The sequence below is a fragment of the Ranitomeya variabilis genome, chromosome 4, assembly GCF_051348905.1.
Source record: "Ranitomeya variabilis isolate aRanVar5 chromosome 4, aRanVar5.hap1, whole genome shotgun sequence".
Lineage (NCBI taxonomy): Eukaryota > Metazoa > Chordata > Amphibia > Anura > Dendrobatidae > Ranitomeya > Ranitomeya variabilis.
In genome coordinates this window covers 10,753,476-10,766,264 of record NC_135235.1, presented here as the reverse complement: position 1 = coordinate 10,766,264, position 12,789 = coordinate 10,753,476, and the positions used below count along the sequence as shown (strand labels likewise).

The 12,789-nt window shown below is 44.4% G+C and overlaps 1 protein-coding gene across 1 annotated transcript in view; it reads right to left on the bottom strand.

Annotated features, from left to right (window-relative positions):
• The window catches only part of AFAP1L2 (actin filament associated protein 1 like 2), a 155,176-nt gene extending 142,634 nt beyond the window's left edge, over positions 1-12,542 (bottom strand). The window contains exon 1 of the mRNA XM_077257929.1: positions 12,447-12,542. Coding sequence (XP_077114044.1) covers positions 12,447-12,462 — 16 coding nt within the window. The 5' untranslated portion in view covers positions 12,463-12,542. The remainder of the gene's footprint in view (positions 1-12,446) is intronic.
• Between the last annotated feature and the right edge of the window lie 247 nt (positions 12,543-12,789).

The following is a 12,789-nucleotide window of genomic DNA, read 5'->3' as shown; positions in this document are numbered from 1 at the left end:
GGGCGCATAGGCGGTGAGGAGTTTAGGGGGATCATAAGTAATCAGAGAACCGGTGCAGCTATGTCACACCGAACATACTCCATTAACTTTCTGTTCTACTTCTTTGCCAAGATCTCTGTTTGTTGTCACTGTATGGAAATAGTGATTAGGTGACTGTAGCTGTCCTGAGGGTTTGCTACAATGTGTCATGTGTGAGGGAAGCAGCAGCACATCCCTTTGCTGGACCCCTATTTTATACATAAACCTTGCATTGTACAGCGCTGCAGAATATGTTGGCGCATCGTCTGTTCACCAGGGACTGCAGCGTCCACCCATGACTGAAATCCCAGGTCTGTGCAGAGACAAATGGTGAAATATCTGATTGTAACCGGATCCTGCAGGTGACAAGTGATAGTGATCTTGTGTTCTCAGACAGGAGAATTATCTCACTTTTCCCGGATCAAATTCCTAAAAAGCCGATGAATCAGATTCTGATGTCGCCGCTCCCTTTGTCTAGGATCCCCCGAGACATCAGCACTTTCCTATCCCCTTGACTCTGGTTTACTAGTACATTTTTGGGGGTTGACCAGCACTTTTTACATTGTGGCCTCCATCTCCATGGGTCCCATTGCCAAGACCCCTGTCATTTTGCTGCCATCCATGTAATGAGTGTCTACAGTCGCACAGAGATGGGTACTGGCCCTCAGAGGGATTTTTTCAGCCCTTTCTTTGGGGTGCATATACTCTACCTATGGGTTTAGTCTTCCCCTAGGCTGCAGCGGCACCCACTATATACCCGGCACCCACTATAGTTAGATCTTTGGTCCCAGGAGCAGTGTAAGCTCCCCCATGTGCTATGCCCTTGTGACCACCAGGTGGCAGTCTGCATGTCACCTTCTGTGGTCTATGGTATCATGACACAGATATCAGGAGTTCTTTCCTTTTGAAAAAATAGCGTATTCCAGTCTATGCAATAAGACCCCAAACATCAAAACTCTTCATTTTCCACTACAATCAATGTGTCGTGCTTCCTATTTGTAAGACTGGCTGTGCCAGGTGCTGCAGACCTGTGCCAAGCACTTGGAAGGGATGGGGAGAAACTAAACAGGGACCCCTACGTTATGCTGACTGGCACCAAAACAAAGGAACAAAAAATAAATGCTGATAAGGCCTCTGATTAGAAAGTAGAAAGCTCCAACTTTACTGTAAAACAGGTCTAAGGGAGGGAATGGCAATAATAACATGGAGGCAGAAACCAGCCGGAGGGTGGAGAAGGTTACGATACAATGTACACGTGTGAATGGAAGATACAATGTAAATGTAACAAAAACATTCGGGTGAAAGGATTCAGTCCTGGCATGTAAAATCACACAGGCCCATGCTGTCCCCGAGCACCAGATGGGACATATCACTAATATTACCCTGGATGGAGGAAAGCAAGATCTACTACAAGACCAATATTTCTAATGATCCCCGTGGCTGCTGGGGTAAGTGACGGAGTCAGTGACTTTGTGCTCCGTCACAACTCTTAACAGTATGGGGGTCATGAGAATACTGATTCTGTTACCAATGTAGCAGACAAGTCGGCCCATGAGCAGACAGGCCCTTCTGGTATTTGCCAGAATTGGCAGATGGCCAGTCCGGCCCTGGGTGCAGTAATACCAAATAAATGATGTATCAGTGTGCACACATCCATCATTTCTGCAATGCCTGGAGTAATTACATTATGGATCTGGGCACATAATTAGATACATCCTTTATTTGGTATTACTGCACCTTTTACCCGGATGTTTTTGTTACATTTACATTGTATCGACCATTTCCCACGTGTACATTGTATCGTAACCTTCTCCACCCTCCGGCTGGTTTCAGCCTCCATGTTATTATTGGGATTCCCTCCCTTTGACCTGTTTTACAGTAAAGTTGGAGCTTTCTCCTTTCTAATCAGAGGCCTTAGCAGCATTTCTTCTTTGTTCCCTTCTCTTGGTGTTATCCCCCTTGATGCTGCCTCACAATAGTCCTCACAATACAATTGCCTGTAATTAGTTATTGCCCAGATCGATCAGCACATTACGTTTTAGACGGTATAGGGATTTTTCAGCGAGTAACTTTGAATTATGGTGACGGACAGCGGTATTGGGGTCGGTCTCCCACCGATCTAACACCTATAATTAAACAGGATAGGTGATGAATGTCCTGGAGAATGCCAGGACCGGGATATTTCATCTGCAGCGCCCCCATTACTTACAGATCAGCCTGTTACTACCACATTAGCACAAAAAGACTTCTGTGGTCGGGTCAGGATTTATCAGTTTACCTGATCTGTAGTCAGTGAATAGTAGAGATAGAAATGGTGTACAGGTAGTGGCTGAGCTCAAGGGATGGAGACCATCAGCAATGCCGATGAGATACGGGGGGCACAATAAACCAATAGCATATCTCCTGATCGGAGGTCCAGAAGTCACAGTCCGGGCCTGGTACCGATCCACATTTTTATTTCCCTTTAAGTCAGTGGACAAAATAAACGCCCACCAGGGACAGAGAACAGGCAGGAAGTGCTGGCGGCCGTTATACGGCCTGAGAGCTAATTATATAAAATAATACATGAAAAACCAGAGCAATTGCATCAGTATTCAGCCCCACAGTGCGAGCCGGGACTAATGAAGCAATGAGGACACTAAGGCAGCGATGACTCCAAAGTGTAAAATGAGGACACTAAGGCAGCGATGACTCCAAACTCCAGCGGAAATCTCCACTCAGGTGATAAACTGCAGAAAAGCATGCTGACCATGTCTGTAGAACTAGAAGCTCCAGCAACTTCAGAAAGTGTATCACAGGGGCGCCTATACGTGCAGAGGCTGAGGCAGAGACTAAACATTGATGCAATTAAAGAGAAGCTGCTGCCAAGGCAAGAAGTGGCCGGATTCTGCTCACATTTTATGCCCGCTGCCCCTCGGAGTCTTTTTTTTTTTTTTAAGTCCGCGGTATAGTTGAAGAGATATCGGGGTTGTATTTAATTGGTACTATTTAGGGTTTTTTCTTTTCCCAAGTGGGCGTGGCTCACAGGGTAATTATGCAGAGCAGCTTAAAGTCACGCCCAGGGGTAATCCTGACAGCACCGCAGGTTTGGTACGATCACAGAAATTAGTGCTAAATAAAAAGGACCATATCTCTGAGACCATATGGTGGATTTAAACATACCAACAACACCGAATACTCCAGAGCAGCGGGAATAATATCAGAGAACATGGAGACAGGTGTCAGGTCCACTCTAAGGAATTGTTCAGTTATCTAGGAAAGATGGACGTCTATCACAGTGGCCAACAGCCACAAGTCTCCATAAACTAAAGCGCTGACCTATGCCGTGGGGGTGAAGCTGGCGGGGCCTGTGATCTGGGCGATACCGGAGGCACCGGGTGATACCGGACTCACTGGGCGATACCGGAGGCACCAAATGAAAGGAGTTGTGACCAGTCCTGAAAAACTTGTTACATGACTCCTGTAAGTCTTTGTCCCCAGTCACAGGCCACTATCATCTCTATAGTCGCCAATATCAGGATCTACTGGTTTTCTCTTCCTTCCAGATGGAGTAGATCTCAGGGGGGGGAAGCTGGGTGACAACACCTGTAAGCGCCATATTGGTTGTAACTCAGAGAGAAGATCATATTGTACAAACACCTGTAACTGCAGGGGGATTTCGTAGCAAACAACATAATAACTGTGCAGTGCTGCAGCTTCATCACCAGCCGGATGCCCGGGCATCAGAGGTCAAGTGGCCCCCAGGGATCACAGATTTACTTCCTTACTTTTCCTACTTGAACGCAACAGGTCAAAATACAAACAGGTACAAATGATGTGACCTGCAAAATACCAGCACTCTGATGGTTAAATATTAGGGAGATTTTGTATCTTTTCAAACGGAGTCACCAAATCATAAGACAAGAAATTCCAATTCAAGAACCTCTGTCACTGGATACAATGTAGCAAGAGGCGTCAGATCTAGAAGCCACCAACACATATAACAGCACTGGGCACAAGAATGAAATATACGGATTATGGAAAGCAATGGATAATTCCAAATAATAGAACACTGAATACAATGGAACAACACAGCAAAAGTGTAAATGTCATTTCTGGAGTCCACGAATCTGGCGGCACAAATGCTCAATTCTGGCATCACCCCCCCAACCCCCCCCCCCTCCCAACAAAATAATAAAAATAATAATTCAGTGAGATGTAGGACACACAAGATTACAAAGTATATACTCGGCTGTATACTGTACATCCCTATATACTCGGCTGTATACTGCACATCCCTATATACTCTGCTGTATACTGTACATCCCTATACACTCGGCTGTATGCTGCACATCCCTATATACTCTGCTGTATACTGTATATCCCTATATACTCGGCTGTATACTGTACATCCCTATATACTCTGCTGTATACTGTACATCCCTATATACTCTGCTGTATACTGTACATCCCTATACACTCGGCTGTATACTGTACATCCCTATACACTCGGCTGTATACTGTACATCCCTATATACTCTGCTGTATACTGCACAGCCCTATACACTCGGCTGTATACTGCACATCCCTATACACTCGGCTGTATACTGTACATCCCTATATACTCTGCTGTATACTGCACATCCCTATACACTCGGCTGTATACTGCACATCCCTATACACTCGGCTGTATACTGCACATCCCTATACACTCGGCTGTATACTGCACATCCCTATACACTCGGCTGTATACTGCACATCCCTATACACTCGGCTGTATACTGTACATCCCTATGTACTAGGCTGTATACTGTACATCCCTATACACTCGGCTGTATACTGCACAGCCCTATACACTCGGCTGTATACTGCACATCCCTATACACTCGGCTGTATACTGTACATCCCTATATACTCTGCTGTATACTGCACATCCCTATACACTCGGCTGTATACTGTACATCCCTATATACTCGGCTGTATACTGCACATCCCTATATACTCGGCTGTATACTGCACATCCCTATATACTCTGCTGTATACTGCACATCCCTATATACTCGGCTGTATACTGCACATCCCTATATACTCGGCTGTATGCTGTACATCCCTATATACTCGGCTGTACACTGCACATCCATATATACTCGGCTGTATACTGCACATCCCTATATACTCGGCTGTATACTGTACATCCCTATACACTCGGCTGTATACTGCACATCCCTATACACTCGGCTGTATACTGTACATCCCTATATACTCGGCTGTATACTGTACATCCCTATACACTCGGCTGTATACTGCACAGCCCTATACACTCGGCTGTATACTGCACATCCCTATACACTCGGCTGTATACTGTACATCCCTATATACTCTGCTGTATACTGCACATCCCTATACACTCGGCTGTATACTGTACATCCCTATATACTTGGCTGTATACTGCACATCCCTATATACTCGGCTGTATACTGCACATCCCTATATACTCTGCTGTATACTGCACATCCCTATATACTCGGCTGTATACTGCACATCCCTATATACTCGGCTGTATACTGCACATCCCTATACACTCGGCTGTATACTGTACATCCCTATATACTCTGCTGTATACTGCACATCCCTATATACTCGGCTGTATACTGTACATCCCAATATACTCGGCTGTATACTGCACAGCCCTATATACTCTGCTGTATACTGTACACCCCTATATACTCTGCTGTATACTGCACATCCCTATATACTCGGCTGTATACTTCACATCCCTATATACTCTGCTGTATACTGCACATCCTTATATACTCGGCTGTATACTGTACATCCCAATATACTCGGCTGTATACTGCACAGCCCTATATACCCGGCTGTATACTGCACATCCCTATATACTCGGCTGTATACTGTACATCCCAATATACTCGGCTGTATACTGCACAGCCCTATATACTCGGCTGTATACTGCACAGCCCTATATACTCGGCTGTATACTGCACATCCCTATATACTCGGCTGTATACTGTACATCCCTATATACTCTGCTGTATACTGCACATCCCTATATACTCGGCTGTATACTGTACATCCCAATATACTCGGCTGTATACTGCACAGCCCTATATACTCGGCTGTATACTGTACATCCCAAAATACTCGGCTGTATACTGCACATCCCTATATACTCGGCTGTATACTGCACATCCCTATATACCCGGCTGTATACTGTACATCCCTATATACTCTGCTATATACTGAACATCCCAAAATACTCGGCTGTATACTGCACATCCCTATATACTCGGCTGTATACTGCACATCCCTATATACTCTGCTGTATACTGCACATCCCTATATACTCTGCTGTATACTGCACATCCCTATATACTCTACTGTATACTGCACATCCTTATATACTCTGCTGTATGCTGTACATCCCTATATACTCGGCTGTATACTGCACATCCCTATATACTCTGCTGTATACTGTACATCCCTATATACTCGGCTGTATACTGCACATCCCTATATACTCTGCTGTATACTGCACATCCCTATATACTCGGCTGTATACTGCACATCCCTATATACTCTGCTGTATACTGCACATCCCTATACACTCGGCTGTATACTGCACATCCCTATACACTCTGTATACTGTACATCCCTACATACTCTGCTGTATACTGCACATCCCTATATACTCGGCTGTATACTGTACATCCCTATATACTCTGCTGTATACTGCACAGCCCTATACACTCGGCTGTATACTGCACATCCCTATACACTCGGCTGTATACTGTACATCCCTATATACTCTGCTGTATACTGCACATCCCTATACACTCGGCTGTATACTGTACATCCCTATATACTCGGCTGTATACTGTACATCCCAAAATACTCGGCTGTATACTGCACATCCCTATATACTCGGCTGTATACTGCACATCCCTATATACCCGGCTGTATACTGTACATCCCTATATACTCTGCTATATACTGAACATCCCAAAATACTCGGCTGTATACTGCACATCCCTATATACTCGGCTGTATACTGCACATCCCTATATACTCTGCTGTATACTGCACATCCCTATATACTCGGCTGTATACTGTACATCCCTATATACTCTGCTGTATACTGTACATCCCTATATACTCGGCTGTATACTGTACATCCCTATATACTCTGCTGTATACTGTACATCCCTATATACTCGGCTGTATACTGTACATCCCTATATACTCGGCTGTATACTGTACATCCCTATATACTCGGCTGTATACTGCACAGCCCTATATACTCGGCTGTATACTGCACAGCCCTATATACTCGGCTGTATACTGTACATCCCTATATACTCGGCTGTATACTGTACATCCCTATATACTCTGCTGTATACTGCACATCCCTATATACTCGGCTGTATACTGCACATCCCTATATACTCGGCTGTATACTGCACATCCCTATATACTCGGCTGTATACTGTACATCCCAATATACTCGGCTGTATACTGCACAGCCCTATATACTCGGCTGTATACTGCACATCCCTATATACTCGGCTGTATACTGCACATCCCTATACACTCGGCTGTATACTGCACATCCCTATATACTCTGCTGTATACTGCACATCCCTATATACTCGGCTGTATACTGTACATCCCAATATACTCGGCTGTATACTGCACAGCCCTATATACTCTGCTGTATACTGTACACCCCTATATACTCTGCTGTATACTGCACATCCCTATACACTCGGCTGTATACTGCACATCCCTATACACTCTGTATACTGTACATCCCTATATACTCTGCTGTATACTGCACATCCCTATATACTCGGCTGTATACTGTACATCCCTATATACTCTGCTGTATACTGCACAGCCCTATACACTCGGCTGTATACTGCACATCCCTATACACTCGGCTGTATACTGTACATCCCTATATACTCTGCTGTATACTGCACATCCCTATACACTCGGCTGTATACTGTACATCCCTATATACTCGGCTGTATACTGTACATCCCAAAATACTCGGCTGTATACTGCACATCCCTATATACTCGGCTGTATACTGCACATCCCTATATACCCGGCTGTATACTGTACATCCCTATATACTCTGCTATATACTGAACATCCCAAAATACTCGGCTGTATACTGCACATCCCTATATACTCGGCTGTATACTGCACATCCCTATATACTCTGCTGTATACTGCACATCCCTATATACTCGGCTGTATACTGTACATCCCTATATACTCTGCTGTATACTGTACATCCCTATATACTCGGCTGTATACTGTACATCCCTATATACTCTGCTGTATACTGTACATCCCTATATACTCGGCTGTATACTGTACATCCCTATATACTCGGCTGTATACTGTACATCCCTATATACTCGGCTGTATACTGCACAGCCCTATATACTCGGCTGTATACTCCACAGCCCTATATACTCGGCTGTATACTGTACATCCCTATATACTCGGCTGTATACTGTACATCCCTATATACTCTGCTGTATACTGCACATCCCTATATACTCGGCTGTATACTGCACATCCCTATATACTCGGCTGTATACTGCACATCCCTATATACTCGGCTGTATACTGTACATCCCAATATACTCGGCTGTATACTGCACAGCCCTATATACTCGGCTGTATACTGCACATCCCTATATACTCGGCTGTATACTGCACATCCCTATACACTCGGCTGTATACTGCACATCCCTATATACTCTGCTGTATACTGCACATCCCTATATACTCGGCTGTATACTGTACATCCCAATATACTCGGCTGTATACTGCACAGCCCTATATACTCTGCTGTATACTGTACACCCCTATATACTCTGCTGTATACTGCACATCCCTATATACTCGGCTGTATACTGTACATCCCTATATACTCGGCTGTATACTGTACATCCCAAAATACTCGGCTGTATACTGCACATCCCTATATACTCGGCTGTATACTGCACATCCCTATATACCCGGCTGTATACTGTACATCCCTATACACTCGGCTGTATACTGCACATCCCTATATACTCTGCTGTATACTTCACATCCCTATATACTCTGCTGTATACTGCACATCCTTATATACTCGGCTGTATACTGCACATCCCTATATACTCTGCTGTATACTGCACATCCCTATATACTCGGCTGTATACTGCACATCCCTATATACTCTGCTGTATACTGCACATCCCAATATACTCGGCTGTATACTGCACAGCCCTATATACTCGGCTGTATACTGCACAGCCCTATATACTCGGCTGTATACTGCACATCCCTATATACTCGGCTGTATACTGTACATCCCTATATACTCTGCTGTATACTGCACATCCCTATATACTCGGCTGTATACTGTACATCCCAATATACTCGGCTGTATACTGTACATCCCAAAATACTCGGCTGTATACTGCACATCCCTATATACTCGGCTGTATACTGCACATCCCTATATACCCGGCTGTATACTGTACATCCCTATATACTCTGCTATATACTGAACATCCCAAAATACTCGGCTGTATACTGCACATCCCTATATACTCGGCTGTATACTGCACATCCCTATATACTCTGCTGTATACTGCACATCCCTATATACTCTGCTGTATACTGCACATCCCTATATACTCTACTGTATACTGCACATCCTTATATACTCTGCTGTATGCTGTACATCCCTATATACTCGGCTGTATACTGCACATCCCTATATACTCTGCTGTATACTGTACATCCCTATATACTCGGCTGTATACTGCACATCCCTATATACTCTGCTGTATACTGCACATCCCTATATACTCTACTGTATACTGCACATCCTTATATACTCTGCTGTATACTGCACATCCCTATACACTCGGCTGTATACTGCACATCCCTATACACTCTGTATACTGTACATCCCTATATACTCTGCTGTATACTGCACATACCTATATACTCGGCTGTATACTGTACATCCCTATATACTCTGCTGTATACTGCACAGCCCTATACACTCGGCTGTATACTGCACATCCCTATACACTCGGCTGTATACTGTACATCCCTATATACTCTGCTGTATACTGCACATCCCTATATACTCGGCTGTATACTGTACATCCCAATATACTCGGCTGTATACTGCACATCCCTATACACTCGGCTGTATACTGCACATCCCTATACACTCGGCTGTATACTGTACATCCCTATATACTCTGCTGTATACTGCACATCCCTATACACTCGGCTGTATACTGCACAGCCCTATATACTCGGCTGTATACTGCACATCATTATATACTCGGCTGTATACTGTACATCCCTATATACTCTGCTGTATACTGCACATCCCTATATACTCGGCTGTATACTGTACATCCCAATATACTCGGCTGTATACTGCACAGCCCTATATACTCGGCTGTATACTGCACATCCCTATATACTCGGCTGTATACTGCACATCCCTATACACTCGGCTGTATACTGCACATCCCTATATACTCTGCTGTATACTGCACATCCCTATATACTCGGCTGTATACTGTACATCCCAATATACTCGGCTGTATACTGCACATCCCTATACACTCGGCTGTATACTGCACATCCCTATACACTCGGCTGTATACTGTACATCCCTATATACTCTGCTGTATACTGCACATCCCTATATACTCGGATGTATACTGCACATCCCTATATACCCGGCTGTATACTGCACATCCCTATATACTCGACTGTATACTGCACATCCCTATATACTCTGCTGTATACTGCACATCCCTATACACTCGGCTGTATACTGCACATCCCTATATACCCGGCTGTATACTGCACATCCCTATATACTCGGCTGTATACTGCACATCCCTATATACTCTACTGTATACTGCACATCCCTACACACTCGGCTGTATACTGCACATCCCTATATACCCGGCTGTATACTGTACATCCCTATATACTCTGCTGTATACTGCACATCCCTATATACCCGGCTGTATACTGTACATCCCTATATACTCTGCTGTATACTGTACATCCCAAAATACTCGGCTGTATACTGCACATCCCTATATACTCGGCTGTATACTGCACATCCCTATATACTCTGCTGCATACTGTACATCCCTATATACTCGGCTGTATACTGTACATCCCTATACACTCTGCTGTATACTGCACATCCCTATATACTCTGCTGTATACTGCACATCCCTACTCTGCTGTATACTGTACATCCCTATATACTCGGCTGTATACTGCACATCCCTATATACTCGGCTGTATACTGCACATCCCTATATACTCGGCTGTATACTGCACATCCCTATATACTCGGCTGTATACTGCACATCCCTATATACTCTACTGTATACTGCACATCCTTATATACTCTGCTGTATACTGTACATCCCTATATACTCGGCTGTATACTGCACATCCCTATATACTCTGCTGTATACTGTACATCCCTATATACTCGGCTGTATACTGCACATCCCTATATACTCTACTGTATACTGCACATCCTTATATACTCTGCTGTATACTGCACATCCCTATATACTCTGCTGTATACTGCACATCCCTATATACTCGGCTGTATACTGCACAGCCCTATATACTCTGCTGTATACTGTACATCCCTATATACTCTGCTGTATACTGCACATCCCTATATACCCGGCTGTATACTGTACATCCCTATATACTCTGCTGAATACTGCACATCCCTATATACCCGGCTGTATACTGCACATCCCTATATACTCTGCTGTATACTGTACATCACAATATACACGGCTGTATACTGCACATCCCTATATACTCTGCTGTATACTGCACATCCCTATATACTCGGCTGTATACTGCACATCCCTATATACTCGGCTGTATTCTGTACATCCCTATATACTCTGCTGTATACTGTACATCCCTATATACTCTGTATACTGCACATCCCTATATACGCTGCTGTATACTGTACATCCCTATATACTCTGCTGTATACTGCACATCCCTATATACTCTGCTGTATACTGTACATCCCTATATACTCTGTTGTATACTGTACATCCCTATATACTCTGCTGTATACTGTACATCCCTATATACTCTGTATACTGCACATCCCTATATACTCTGCTGTATACTGTACATCCCTATATACTCTGTATACTGCACATCCCTATATACTCGGCTGTATACTGCACAGCCCTATATACTCTGTATCCAGTCTCCTCTGCACATTCCATGTTTCACACTGACATCTGACAGCGCAGCTCAGTGGAAGATTCCTCCAGAACAAGCTGAAGTCTCCGCTGCACAGAAAGTAGAGAACAAACTGCGGCTCTCACCTCTATATCTCTCCATGTGTGCGGCCGCCGCCTGCTCCCGACAGATCCCGAAGACTTATGGTCGGTGCCCGGTGCTGAACAGACTCTTCCCGGACAAAGCCCCTCCCTGTGAGATCACTGGAGCTCAGCCTGGGAACCAGCGACGACCGCCCCCTGAGAGACCCCAGAGACACCAGTCCGACCCGACCAAGAAAGACACCTGGGATCAGAGAGAGAGAGAGAGAGAAAGAGAGAGACAGAGAGAGAGAGAGAGCACCAACCACACAGAGCATGCAAAGCAACGGCCAAGGGATAGAATGGGGCAGTACAAACTGATAAATAGGGGCAGCATTATAGTAGTTAT